Source organism: Salvelinus alpinus, chromosome 17 (assembly GCF_045679555.1).
Source record: "Salvelinus alpinus chromosome 17, SLU_Salpinus.1, whole genome shotgun sequence".
In the NCBI taxonomy this organism is placed as follows: domain Eukaryota; kingdom Metazoa; phylum Chordata; class Actinopteri; order Salmoniformes; family Salmonidae; genus Salvelinus; species Salvelinus alpinus.
This window is the reverse complement of record NC_092102.1, coordinates 47,423,965-47,438,017: the sequence shown is the minus strand read 5'-3', so window position 1 is coordinate 47,438,017 and position 14,053 is coordinate 47,423,965. Positions and strand designations below refer to the sequence as shown.

Sequence of the window (14,053 nt, the reverse complement as noted above, 5' to 3'; positions counted from 1 at the left end):
GGTTTAAAATAACAACATTACGATGTCTTCAACACCTATATCAAATAAAAACAGAGCCGGATATATCTAGGAGCTAAAACGGGAGCTTCTAAAATGACATGCCAAGACAGAGCGAAGAGTCAGAGCGAAGAGTGGAAAGATGGGACACTTCGGTTCCAAGCAATTTATAACCTTTGGGAACTACGTAGAAACTCCATTTCAACTCTCCCTATTCGCTGACACCCAGTGGAAGGCGTATGCAGTGCATCTCAACCAATAGAGGACAGGCAAATTAATACACAGGTCTCAGAACAGCCAGCAAAATTCTGCATTCTGACATACACATAGGAAAATTGCTCTAAGTCGAGTTCTGTTTCACCCACAGATATAATTCAAACGGTTTTAGAAACTAGAGAGTGTTTTCTATCCAATAGTAATAATAATATGCATATTGTACGAGCAAGAATTGAGTACGAGGCCTTTTTGAAATGGGCACCTTTTATCTGGCTACTCAATACTGCCCCTTGAGCCCAAACAGGTTAACATCTTATGGCTGCAAGCCCGACGTCGGTACACTTATGACAACAGCCAGCTCAAGTGCAGGGCGCGAAATTCAAAAGATATTTTTTAGAAATATTTAACTTTCACACATTAACAAGTCCAATACAGCAAATGAAAGATAAACATCTTGTGAATCCAGCCAACATGTCCGATTTTTTAAATGTTTACAGCGAAAGCACCACGTATATTTATGTTAGCTCACCACCAAATACAAAAAAGGACAGACATTTTTCACAGCACAGGTAGCATGCACAAAACCAACCTAACTAACCAAGAACCAACCAAACTAACCAAGAAACAACTTCATCAGATGACAGTCTTATAACATGTTATACAATAAATCTATGTTTTGTTCGAAAAATGTGCATATTTGAGGTATAAAACAGTTTTACATTGCAGCTACCATCACAGTTACCGTCACAAATAGCACCGAAGCAGCCAGAGTAATTACAGACAGCAACATGAACTACCTAAATACTCATCATAAAACATTTCTGAAAAATACATGGTGTACAGCAAATGAAAGACAAGCATCTTGTGAATCCAGCCAATATTTCCGATTTCTTAAGTGTTTTACAGCGAAAACCCAATATAGCATTATATTAGCTTACCACAATAGCCAGAAACACAAGCCATTTACCAGCAGCAAAAGTTAGCGATCGTAACAAACCAGCAAAAGATATATAATTTTTGACTAACCTTGATAAGCTTCATCAGATGACAGTCCTATAACATCAGGTTATACATACACTTATGTTTTGTTCGAAAATGTGCATATTTAGAGCTGAAATCAGTGGTTATACATTGTGCTAACGTAGCGTCTTTTTCCCAGAAAGTCCGGATATTTTTATGACAATCACCTATTCTGACCAAATAACTATTCATAAACGTTACTAAAAAATACATGTTGTATAGGAAATGATAGATACACTAGTTCTTAATGCAATCGTCGTGTTAGAATTCTAAAAATAACTTCATTACGACATCCAGTTTACGTTATGGCGAGAGAGTGCCCAAAATCTGGGCGCAAAGTAATAGTACACATGTACGACAGATATATGAAATAACATCATTAAATGGGTCCTACTTTTGATGAGCTTCTATCAGAATGTTGTACAAGGGGTCCTTTGTCGGGAACAATCGTTGTTTGGTTTTAGAATGTCCTCTTCTCCAGTCAATTAGCACGGAAAGCTAGCAAAGTGGCGCGAAGCTCTCCTTCGTGAACAAACGCAGACAAAGCAACACGCCTAACGTCCCGAAAAAATTTCAATAATCTAATAAAACTATATTGAAAAAACATACTTTATGATGATATTGTCACATTTATCAAATAAAATCAAAGCCGGAGATATTAGTCGTCTATAACGACAGCTTTTCAGAAGGCAATACCAGGTCCCTTCTCGCGCGCTCCAGGAAACAGGAAACTGGTGACACGTCATGCCAAGAGCTTTTATTCGACCCCAGATCAAGTTATACACTCCATTTCTTCTCTCACTGCCTGTCGACATCTATTGGAAGACGTATGAAGTGCATGTATACTAATAAATATCAAGGACATTTATAGGCAGGCCCTAGAACAGAGCATCGATTTCAGATTTTCCACTTCCTGTCAGGAAGTTTGCTGCAAAATGAGTTCTGTTTTACTCACAGATATAATTCAAACGGTTTTAGAAACTAGAGAGTGTTTTCTATCCAATAGTAATAATAATATGCATATTGTACGAGCAAGAATTGAGTACGAGGCCGTTTGAAATGGGCACCTTTTATCCAGGCTACTCAATACTGCCCCTGCAGCCCAAAGAAGTTAAATTGAGCACGTTTTTTTTCCCAAAGTGAAAACAGCGCCCCCTATTCACAAGAAGTTAACACAGAATGAGTCAATGCAGCTTATTATGGTATTTCGTTCAGCACATTTTTACTCCAGAACTTAATTAGGCTTGACATAGCAAAGGGGTTGAATACTTATTGACTCAAAACATTTCAGCTTGGAATTTTCTTTTCAATTCTGAAATGTTCGACAAACAAAATTCCACATTGACATGATGGGGTATTGTGTGTAGATCAGTAACACAACATCTCAATTTTATCTATTTTAAATTCAGGCAATAACATAACAAAATGTGGAAAAAGTTATGGGGGGTGTATATTTTCTGATGTGTTATATAACTTTTTAAAGTTTTCGTCCGAGTTTGCCTGTATCTGCGCGAGCGTTTGGACATGTGCAAATCAAATCAAATCAAGTTTATTTTATATAGCCCTTCGTACATCAGCTAATATCTCGAAGTGCTGTACAGAAACCCAGCTTAAAACCCCAAACAGCAAGCAATGCAGGAGTAGAAGCACGGTGGCTAGGAAAAACTCCCTAGAAAGGCCAAAACCTAGGAAGAAACCTAGAGAGGAACCAGGCTATGAGGGGTGGCCAGTCCTCTTCTGGCTGTGCCGGGTGGAGATTATAACAGAACATGGCCAAGATGTTCAAAATGTTCATAAGTGACAAGCATGGTCAAATAATAATCAGGAATCAGCACTAAACATGCTAGCAAAAGGAGCTACTTAGACATAAGTAATGGACATTTTCGAACAAAACCGATTTATTGTGGAACTGGGATTCCTGGAAGTGCTTTCTGATGAAGATTATCAAAGGTAAGGGAATATTTATGATGTCATTTCGTATTTCTGTTGATTCCAACATGGCGGAGAAATGTTGTTATTTTTGAGCGCAGTCTCAGATTATTGCATGGTGTGCTTTTTATCTGAATATCCTTTTGAGCAAGGTGAAGTTATTAATTAGGCGTTGGATGGTGTATCAATAAACCCAGTCACTACAAAGTAACAGGTGTCCTTCCTAACTTAGTTTCTGGAGAGTAAGGAAACTGCTCAGGGATTTCACCATGAGGCCAATCGTGACTTTAAGACCACCAAGGAGAAAAAAGGCATTGCTGAATTCATTCATATGCTTGCAGTGTAGAAAAGGGGGGTGAATGTGGGGGGGGGGGGGAACAGAACACTGTCTGCATCGTTAACCTGAAGAAAGGGATTGATTTCAATCCTGAAGAAGTAAATACTCTGAAGCAGCAGAACGCAACAATGAATACTCAGGTTGCAAAGCAGGAGAAGAAACTCACTGAAAATGGAGTCAAATGTACATTTGCAAGGCAATAGTCCCGGAGGACGAGCAGAATATTGATGCAGGTTCTCTGGATGTGGTGCACCGCCTGGGTAGGCTGAGAGATGGGGAGAACAACCAAATCAAATCAAAGTTTATTTGTCACGTGCGCCGAATACAACAGGTGTAGACCTTACAGTGAAATGCTTACTTACAGGCTCTAACCAATAGTGCGAAAAAAAAGGTGTGTGTGTGTGTGTGTGTGTGTGTGTGTGTGTGGACATGTTTAACTATTCTTGTGGGGACCAGAAGTCCCTACAAGAATGGTAAACAAAGTAAAAATTGACCATCTGGGGACATTTTGTTAGTCCCCACAAGGTCAAATGCTATTTCTAGGGGGTTTAGGGTTAAGGTTAGAATTAGTGTTAGGGTTAGAATTAAGTTAAATATTAAGGTTAGGAGCTCGGGTTAGTTGTAGGGTTAGGGTTAGGATAAAGTTTAGGTTTTTGGGTTAGGGTTAGGTTTAGGGTTAGGGGTTAGGGAAAATAGGATTTTGAATGGGACTGAATTGTGTGTCCCCACAAGGTTAGCTGTACAAGACTGTGTGTGTGTGTGTGTGTGTGTGTGTGTGTGTGTGTGTGTGTGTGTGTGTGTGTGTGTGTGTGTGTGTGTGTGTGTGTGTGTGTGTGTGTGTGTGTGTGTGTGTGTGTGTGTGTGTGTGTGTGTGTGTGTGTGTGTGTGTGTGTGTGTGTGTGTGTGTGTGTGTGTGTGTGTGTCTGTCTGTCTGTCTGTAAGTAAAGAAATAAAACAACAGTAAAAAGACATTTGAAAATCACAGTAGCAAGGCAATTGTTGGTTCCGTTTTTCTGTGCTCCGTTTTAATACTTAACAAATAAGGAACACTCAAAATGTGCACGTATAAATGATAACAATTTTAATCAAAATACAGCTGTAGACAGAAGTCAAAGATCAAACATCACACATTCAACTGATGTCTCTCCTGAGTTATGCCTCATAGGAAAAGTCCAAGTTGCTTTTATCATGCATGTAGTCAACACCCTGTGATGTCATGACCTGCTGCTTCTCAGACAAGCCCATGAATACACAACTGTACAAACTTGCAAGAAATATAATAGTTCCAGTGTTTTCTAAGGCCTCAGGAGTAAAAACCACTCCCTCAAGTTGATTTATAGAGGTATGTCTGACTAGCCTCTTATCTCTTCTACTCCCCTACAGAGCTCTATATTTATGTTTGAAATGCTATTTCACAGACGCCCCCCCCCCCCCCCCCATTTCTTTATAATAGGCACAGACTTAAAGACTGTGGAACAATTCTAAATCCTTACAATGAATATATATATTGTTAGTCTGTAATCTAGGATCCTATACATGTAGAGGAGGAGGGGTCCCATAGCCCCTCCCTTTCTATTAATACAACATATTATTGTCACGCCCTGACCATAGTTTGCGTTGTTTGTTTCTATGTTTTGTTTGGTCAGGGTGTGATATGAGTGGGCATTCTATATTGTATGTCTAGTTTGTCTATTTCTATGTGTTTGGCCTGATATGGTTCTCAATCAGAGGCAGGTGTTAGTCTCTGATTGGGAACCATATTTAGGTAGCCTGTTTTGTATTGTGGGTTGTGGGTGATTGTTCCTGTTACTGTGTTCCTGTGTTTATGTTACGGGACTGTTTCGTCTTCGTTCATTTTGTCGGTTTATTGTTTTTGTTCGTTGTTAAAGTATTCAATTAAAATGGATAATCATCACGCTGCATTTTGGTCCTCCTCTCTTTCGCCCGACGAAGAACGTTACAGAATCACACACCACCAAAGGACCAAGCAGCGTGGTAAGGAGCAGCAGCAGCAGTAGCGGCCGAAATCGCAGGACTCCTGGACCTGGGAGGAGATTCTGGACGGCAAGGGACCCTGGGCACAGGCTGGAGAATATCACCGCCCTCGTGAAGAGCTGGAGGCAGCTAAAGCCGAGAGGCGGTGGAATGAGGAAGCAGCACGAAAGCGCGGCTGGAAGCCAGAGAGGCAGCCACAAAAATGTATTGGGGGGAGGCACACGGGGTTGTGGTTAAGTCAGGTAGGAGACCTGTGCCAATTCCCTGTGCTTACCGTGGAGAAAGATGGTCCGGGCAGGCACCGTGTTATGCGGAGATACGCACGGTGTCTCCAGTACGTGTGCATAGCCCGGTGCGGTACATAGCAGCGCCTCGTATCGGCCGGGCTAGACTGGGCATCGAGCCAGGTGCCATGAAGCCGGCTCTACGCATCTGGTCTCCAGTGCGTCTCCTCGGGCCGGTGTACATGGCACCAGCCCTACGCATGGTGTCTCCAGTACGTGTGCATAGTCCAGTGCGGCCTATTCCACCTTGCCGCACTGGCATGGCTACGGTGAACATTCAGCCAGGTAGGGTTGGGCAGGCTCGGTGCTCGAGACCTGTAGTGCGCCTCCATGGTCCGGTCTATCCGGTGCCTTCTCCACGCACCAGCCCTCCTGTGGCAGCCCCACGCACCAGCCCTCTGGTTGCGGCACCACGTACCAGGCCTCCAGTTCCTGCTCCCCGCACCACTCGCCCAGAGGTGTGTGTCCCCAGCCCGGTACCACCAGTTCCGGCACCACGCACCAGGCCTACAGTGCGCTTCCAGGGTCCAGTATGCCCTGTTCCTGCTCCCCGCACTCGCCCAGTGGTGCTTGTCCCCAGCCCGGTACCACCAGTTCCGGCACCACGCACCAGGCCTACAGTGCGCCTCGGCAGGCCTGAGCCGCCCTCCTGTCCAGCGCCGCCTGAGTCTCCCTCCTGTCCAGCGCCGCCTGAGTCTCCCTCCTGTCCAGCGCCGCCTGAGTCTCCCTCCTGTCCAGCGCCGCCTGAGTCTCCCTCCTGTCCAGTGCTGCCTGAGTCGCCCGTCTGTCCAGCGCCGCCTGAGCCGCCCGTCTGTCCAGCGCCACCTGAGCAAACCGTCTGTCCAGCGCCGCGTGAGCCGCCCGTGTGTCCAGCGCCGCCTGAGTTGCCCGTCTGTCCAGTGCCGCCTGAGCCGCCCGTCTGTCCTGAGCCGCCAGAGCCGCCCGTCTGTCCTGAGCCGCCAGAGCCGCCCGTCTGTCCTGAGCCGCCAGAGCCGCCCGTCTGTCCTGAGCCGCCAGAGCCGCCCGTCAGTCAGGAGCTGCCAGAGCCGCCCGTCAGTCAGGAGCTGCCAGAGCCACCCGTCAGTCAGGAGCTGCCAGAACCGCCCGTCAGTCAGGAGCTGCCAGAGCCGCCCGTCAGTCAGGAGCTGCCAGAGCCGCCCACCAGTCAGGAGCCGCCAGAGCCGCCCGCCAGTCAGGAGCCGCCAGAGCCGCCCGCCAGTCAGGAGCCGTCCTCCAGTCATGAGCTGCCCTTCAGTCATGAGCTGCCCTAGTTGATGCTCTCATGCATGCCTCAGTGTTGCTTGCCTCGAAGCGAGCATAGAAGGAATTTAGCTCGTCCGGTAGGCTTGTGTCACTGGGCAGTTCGCGGCTGTGCTTCCCTTTGTAGTCTGTAATAGTTTGCAAGCCCTGCCACATAAGACGAGCGTCGGAGCCGGTGTAGTATGATTCAATCTTAGCCCTATATTGACACTTTGCCTGTTTGATGGTTCGTCGCAGGGCATAGCGGGATTTCTTGTAAGCTTCCGGGTTAGAGTCCCGCACCTTGAAAGCGGCAGCTCTACCCTTTAGCTCAGTGCGAATGTTGCCTGTAATCCATGGCTTCTGGTTGAGGTATGTAGGTACAGATTAGGGTCTCCTCTTAACATTAGCCTACACATTGTAACGTCTGCTTTCAACTCACACCCTCAAACACGGAGATCCCCTGAACGCAGCTCACTTTCCAGACCACTTTCCAGCTCACACTCTCAAACACCTAGATCCCCTGAACGCAGCTCACTCTCCAGATCCCAATCACCTGAATTCTAATCACCTGTTCAGACACCTGTATGTCATTATCACACATTATTTAGTTAAGTTCTTTGCACCCCGTCACTGTGACGTATTACTTGTTTTGTGACACATGTCCATCAGATTACTGGTTTTCCCGTAATTTACTCCTCCTGTGTATGATAGTATTTTCCTGCCTCACTAATGATGTCTTTTTGCCTAGTCCCTGCCTGTACTTTAGTCTATTGGATTACCTGTTATCTACCTATTGCCTTGACCTCCCGGACTACATTACTAGCCTTTTCCCTGCCTGTACTGTTGCCTTTGGACTTTCTGTGTATGACCTTCTGCCTGCCCCTGGACCAGGCTACCTGCCTCCCCCTGTGGTCCTTTTCAATAAACACCTGCTACGCCCTGCGCTTGAAACCAGCTCCCTATTTCTCCTCGTGTTCATTACACATTCATTTTTATTATTGATTTTCATCTTCCATGTAATACACAGACGTGAACTGTTTGAGCTACAGCCATAGGCTTAAGTGTTGAAAAAAATGTGGAGCAAAATATGTAAATTATATTGATATATGATTCATTTTGATGGAACATTTCCCTAAATGCTTCCGTGAAGTTTACAGTCATGTTGCCTTGGTAAAAGACATCTTCCTACTGTAGTCAACTAGCAAGGAAGGAAGGTTAGGCTCCCAAGTGGCGCAGCGGTCTAAGGCACTGCATGTCAGTGCAAAGAGATCTGGCTGTGATTGGGAGTGTGATATAACAGCCAGTTACCTGCAGTAACCAACCCTATGAACCATGCCCATGTCGTTTCTTTTGTTTCTTAATGTGTAGCAGTATATAAGAGAACTGAAGGACCTCCCTAGCAGAGCTTGTGGCAGACTTGTACTTTGTACGTGTTTGTTTTAACCTCTCCAGTTAAGTGATAATATAGAATTAATCATTTAATATGGACTAAAGGAGTCCCTGGTGTTCAATTTCCACAAAACACATCTGTCATGATAAGCACAATACAATGTTTATTCAGGGTGAAAGGTTCTGTGGAAATTCTGATGTACATAATTTTATGGAAGTGGGAGGAGTTTTGCTGCTATATGAAAGAATGCTTCTCCTCTCCAGAGACACATATTCCGCTGTTGCAACTTTACTCTGAGTCTTGACTCTTAAACAGGTTTATTGCATATTGAATCAGACCTATCAGTTTTCTTTCATCAAGATCTTCTATAGTCATCCTTAACACTGAGGCCTGCATATCATTCTATGTAAGTACACAATGTCTCTAAATAACTAATCTTACTATATGAGGAAATATTTGAAATCTATGTTTTTATTTTGACCAACAAATGAACAAAACTTTCAGGGAACAAATGCTTAGGATATTCTGAAACAGTTGCTTAATCAGTTATAAAGTCTAGTTAAACAAGCATGGTATGGGTTTGTTGTCCCCCACGATGAAATTGGGGAGGGGACTACGGATCTTTCTCTGTCCGTTCGTTCGTATGTTTGCTTGTAAGTTAGTAAAACAAGATATATCAGAGAGCACTGGGAGCACTGGGCTGATTTTGACAAAGCTTGGGTTAATGATTCGTCTTGCCATACAGATTTGTCATTTACAAAATGACACTAATTGGCCCAAGATGGGGGCTATGGTAATTAACTGCAATTTGTTAGTAACACACAATAAGTCAATTGGCCCAGGAGGCGGTGCATCATTCGTGGGGGACGACATGTTAACTGTGGCCTTGTTTTCACATGGTTGACTTCAGCCTCCTATTGTTCTGTTTTGAATTCAAAAGTATGATGTTAGTATGATGTTTAATGTGAGGTGAGTAGACTGTTGAGTGTAGTGTTTTACATCAAGCTGTCTCTTCATCTTGAATACACTGATTGACAAATCTAGCATTGGGTGCTGAAATGTCAGGTTCCAAATTATTGAACTGCAGGGAAAGGTGAACTGAGAGAGGAAATTCTTCATGCAAGCAATTTTGCTCTGTTAAAGCTGCAGTAGGTATGTGTAGAAAGCAGACTTTGCTAGCAATAGTCCATCAAGTCAACTGGAAAGTTGCCAATTTTCAAAGTAGGTGACTGGTGCTATCTCGACAAAAAACAGGCTTTGTTCAGTCACTTTACCAACTTTATTATCCATAATATAAATGGAATGCATGAACAGGAATGTTACCAACAAACAAACATTTAACTGGCTCCAACTTCTGCTCCTCTGTGTGCAGCGATAGACCCTGCCTCAGCTGAACAGGAGGGGAGGGACTCAACTCTCTCACACACTCTTGTTCGCTTTCTGTGCCTTCTGCCTGCAGACATAACTGTTAATAAATCCCAAATAATGAAATTGATATAATTAATCATGTATATTTATCTGTTTAAATCTAATTATTTGTGCATATTAGGTGCATCCCTACTAGGGACACGATTGTCTGGAATGATATTTCAGAGTGATTGCAGAGTGAAGGGCAGTCAAAGAAGCTGGATCTTCTCTCAGAACATTTTACATACTGATAGCTGACAGTGTGTGATGACAATTTCAAGAAATTGTTAAAAATAACTATGACCTAATGCAGCTTTAACATGAAAGCTTACTTAAATTAGAGAATCTACATCCATCTTTGAAACTGAGGCATGCAAAAGCGTTGTATGTCAGTAAAAAAAAATCTTAACCAACTCATCTTGCTAAGTGAAAAAATATTTTATAACTAAGGTTGATTTTATTACTAATTAACTGCCCATTTCAGGGAACAAACGGGACCTAAATGATGAAACAGTTGACTTATTGGTCATCATTTGTAGTTAATCAATATGTATGACATGATGTTTTTGTATTCACATTGTTCACTTTGGCCTGCTATTGTTTTTGTTTTCACATGGTGGATGTTGGCCTGCTCTGCTGATCCTGTGTAATGTGTGTTCAGGTGAGTGACTAAACACAGGTTTCTCTAGCTATTCATATTGTCACGCTCGTCGTATGAAGTAGTAGGAGACCAAGGTGCAGCGTTGTAAGCGTTCATGATATTTAATCAAACTGAACACTGAAACAAAATAATAAAGTAGAACAAAACAGTTCTGTCAGGTGCAGACACAAAACAGAAAACAACTACCCACAAAACACAGGTGGGAAAAAGGCTGCCTAAGTATGATTCTCAATCAGAGACAACGATAGACAGCTGTCTATGATTGGGAACCACCCTCGGCCAAAAAAAAGAAATAAAACATAGAATGCCCACTCTAGTCACACCCTGTTCTAACCAAAATAGAAAATAAAAGCCTCTCTATGGCCAGGGCGTGACACATATTTCTTGTTGCATGTTCATGTTGTATTTATACTATATTATTACAAGGATTCATTTGACTCAGGTATGCAGATGTGGTATGACAGTATGATGTTTAGTTGTTCCTATAAAGTAGACTGTTGAGTGTAGTGCTTTATACCAAACTTTCCTTTTCATCTTGATTTGACTAACACAACTAGTATTGAAATTACAGATTCTAAATTGTTAAAGTCCGGTAAAATAAAATACTTCACCTTTCTGAAACCATTTGAAATCGAGGTAAAGTTTCGATTTACATCCAGAAATGAAGTTTTAATTATTAACAGTCATGTTTTAGGAATTTCTTGACTAAATATGAATGTTAGATTCAATTGGACATACTGTATATTTTAAAAGGTTGACAGACCCTGTTATATATTAGATGGTGTCAAATAATTTTAATGCATACCTGTGAATACTGCAGTCTGTCTTAAAGATTATTGTTCTATATTAATTCAATTATATCTTTACTCTTTCAGATATTTCAAAGCAGAAACTTTGTTTGGAGAGGTGAGTTTCAGCACCATAAACACCTCATATTCTGATGTAGAATCTATTACATTCATACTCATCATTATAGGGCAGGTTATTATATTCTGATGAGCATCTGTTACATTCATACTCATCATTATAGGGCAGGTTATCATATTCTGATGTAGAATCTATTACATTCATACTCATCATTATAGGGCAGGTTATTATATTCTGATGAGCATCTGTTACATTCATACTCATCATTATAGGGCAGGTTATCATATTCTGATGTAGAATCTATAACATTCATACTCATCATTATAGGGCAGGTTATCATATTCTGATGTAGAATCTATTACATTCATACTCATCATTATAGGGCAGGTTATTATATTCTGATGAGCATCTGTTACATTCATACTCATCATTATAGGTCAGGTTATCATATTCTGATGAGCATCTATTACATTCATACTCATCATTATAGGGCAGGTTATTATATTCTGATGAGCATCTATTACATTCATACACATCATTATAGGGCAGGTTATCATATTCTGATGTAGAATCTATTACATTCATACTCATCATTATAGGGCAGGTTATCATATTCTGATGTAGCATCTATTATATTCATACTCATCATTATAGGGCAGGTTATCATATTCTGATGAGCATCTATTACATTCATACTCATCATTATAGGGCAGGTTATCATATTCTGATGAGCATCTATTACATTCATACTCATCATTATAGGGCAGGTTATTATATTCTGATGTAGCATCTGTAACATTTGTACTATAAATTGTAATTATAGCAACATCAGAATTAAATTTACAATGCATAGAGACGTGCTCACTTACACAACAATATGTTTCATTACTCATAAGTCACCATGTTGATCAGGAAGAAACAGCAGGAGGTAGAGTGGGGAGGTGCTGGGAGTAGGAGAGGGACTCCATGGTGTTGATCAGGAAGAAACAGCAGGAGGTAGAGTGGGGAGGTGCTGGGAGTAGGAGAGGGACTCCATGGTGTTGGTCAGGAAGAAACAGCAGGAGGTAGAGTGGGGAGGTGCTGGGAGTAGGAGAGGGACTCCATGGTGTTGATCAGGAAGAAACAGCAGGAGGTAGAGTGGGGAGGTGCTGGGAGTAGGAGAGGGACTCCATGGTGTTGATCAGGAAGAAACAGCAGGAGGTAGAGTGGGGAGGTGCTGGGAGTAGGAGAGGGACTCCATGGTGTTGATCAGGAAGAAACAGCAGGAGGTAGAATGGGGAGGTGCTGGGAGTAGGAGAGGGACTCCATGGTGTTGATCAGGAAGAAACAGCAGGAGGTAGAATGGGGAGGTGCTGAGAGTAGGAGAGGGACTCCATGGTGTTGATCAGGAAGAAACAGCAGGAGGTAGAGTGGGGAGGTGCTGGGAGTAGGAGAGGGACTCCATGGTGTTGATCAGGAAGAAACAGCAGGAGGTAGAATGGGGAGGTGCTGGGAGTAGGAGAGGGACTCCATGGTGTTGATCAGGAAGAAACAGCAGGAGGTAGAATGGGGAGGTGCTGGGAGTAGGAGAGGGACTCCATGGTGTTGATCAGGAAGAAGCAGCAGGAGGTAGAGTGGGGAGGTGCTGGGAGTAGGAGAGGGACTCCATGGTGTTGATCAGGAAGAAGCAGCAGGAGGTAGAGTGGGGAGGTGCTGGGAGTAGGAGAGGGACTCCATGGTGTTGATCAGGAACAAACAGCAGGAGGTAGAGTGGGGAGGTGCTGGGTCATTATAAGTCATTATATCCCTTGGTTATCGTTTGATCCTTATATCTTGTTCTTTAATTTCCTTTTGGTACTTTGAATGTCTGAATCAGATCTCCTTTGAGTTGAAGCTTGAAGTTATGTGTACAAATTTGTATTTTTTAGGTTACTTGACACACACACACACACACACACACACTCAACATGGCAACCACACTGGAACTTATAGGTGGTCAAGGAGGCAGTGCATTTGAATTCCACGGCATGAACAACGGTGCCACCCTCAAGAAGATTGGAGTGGCGGTGGAAGGCTGGCAGGTGAAAGCTGTGCGGGTGGAGCTTACCGACGGCCGCGTTGCGACCTTTGGAGAGGCTAACACTTTCAAAGAGTTTGAGTTCAAACTCGGCGAGCGCATCACCAAGCTGTCTCTGTGGGGTAACGGCGCCGGCACACGTCTGGGTGCCATCAAGTTCACGACGAGTGAGAACAGGGAGTTCTTTGAAAAAATGACCAGCTGGGGACTGAAGACTGAGTACACCATCAATGTGGGGTCCGGAATCTGCCTGGGGCTGCAGGGCAGGTCTGGCTCGGACATCGACTGCATGGGCTTCCTCTTCATCAACAACATCAAGTCGTCCGTGCTGACCGACATGAGGTATCCCACCCTGTCCCTCTTCAAACCCCAGGTGAGCTCTTTATAGATGTGTGTAGACGGCTCAGGAAAACTCGACCGATGCTCTAACATTAAGGGGGCTGTCCACTTTAAAACATATAATCCAATATGGGGGTCGATATTCATCAGGCATCTCATTTCTAGGACAGTAGACACACATACACACACACACTAGTTATTATTGTTGGCTTTCTAAAAATTAATTGATCAGTTCCTCACTGATGACTAGTTCTTAAATTGTCTTTGTCTTGTCTGAACAATTTGTATATTTGTGTGTGTGTCTGTGTGTGTG

At 43.3% G+C, this 14,053-nt stretch overlaps 2 protein-coding genes across 6 annotated transcripts in view; one reads left to right on the top strand and one right to left on the bottom strand.

Annotated features, from left to right (window-relative positions):
* The window catches only part of LOC139543075 (aerolysin-like protein), a 126,176-nt gene that overhangs the window by 61,738 nt on the left and 50,385 nt on the right, over window positions 1-14,053 (bottom strand). The gene's annotated exons all lie outside the window — the stretch shown is intronic.
* Window positions 4,954-14,053, top strand: part of LOC139543070 (aerolysin-like protein) — a 103,780-nt gene continuing 94,680 nt past the window's right edge. Inside the window, exons 1-4 of one of the 5 annotated variants that reach the window (XM_071349204.1) lie at window positions 8,680-8,816; window positions 10,479-10,562; window positions 11,354-11,384; window positions 13,253-13,774. In XM_071349204.1, coding sequence (XP_071205305.1) covers window positions 13,292-13,774 — 483 coding nt within the window. In that variant the 5' untranslated portion in view covers window positions 8,680-8,816; window positions 10,479-10,562; window positions 11,354-11,384; window positions 13,253-13,291. Of the gene's footprint in view, window positions 8,817-10,478; window positions 10,563-11,353; window positions 11,391-13,252; window positions 13,775-14,053 lie in introns of those variants that run through there. The other 4 variants (XR_011668595.1, XM_071349203.1, XR_011668594.1 and 1 more) reach the window with 4 other exon arrangements.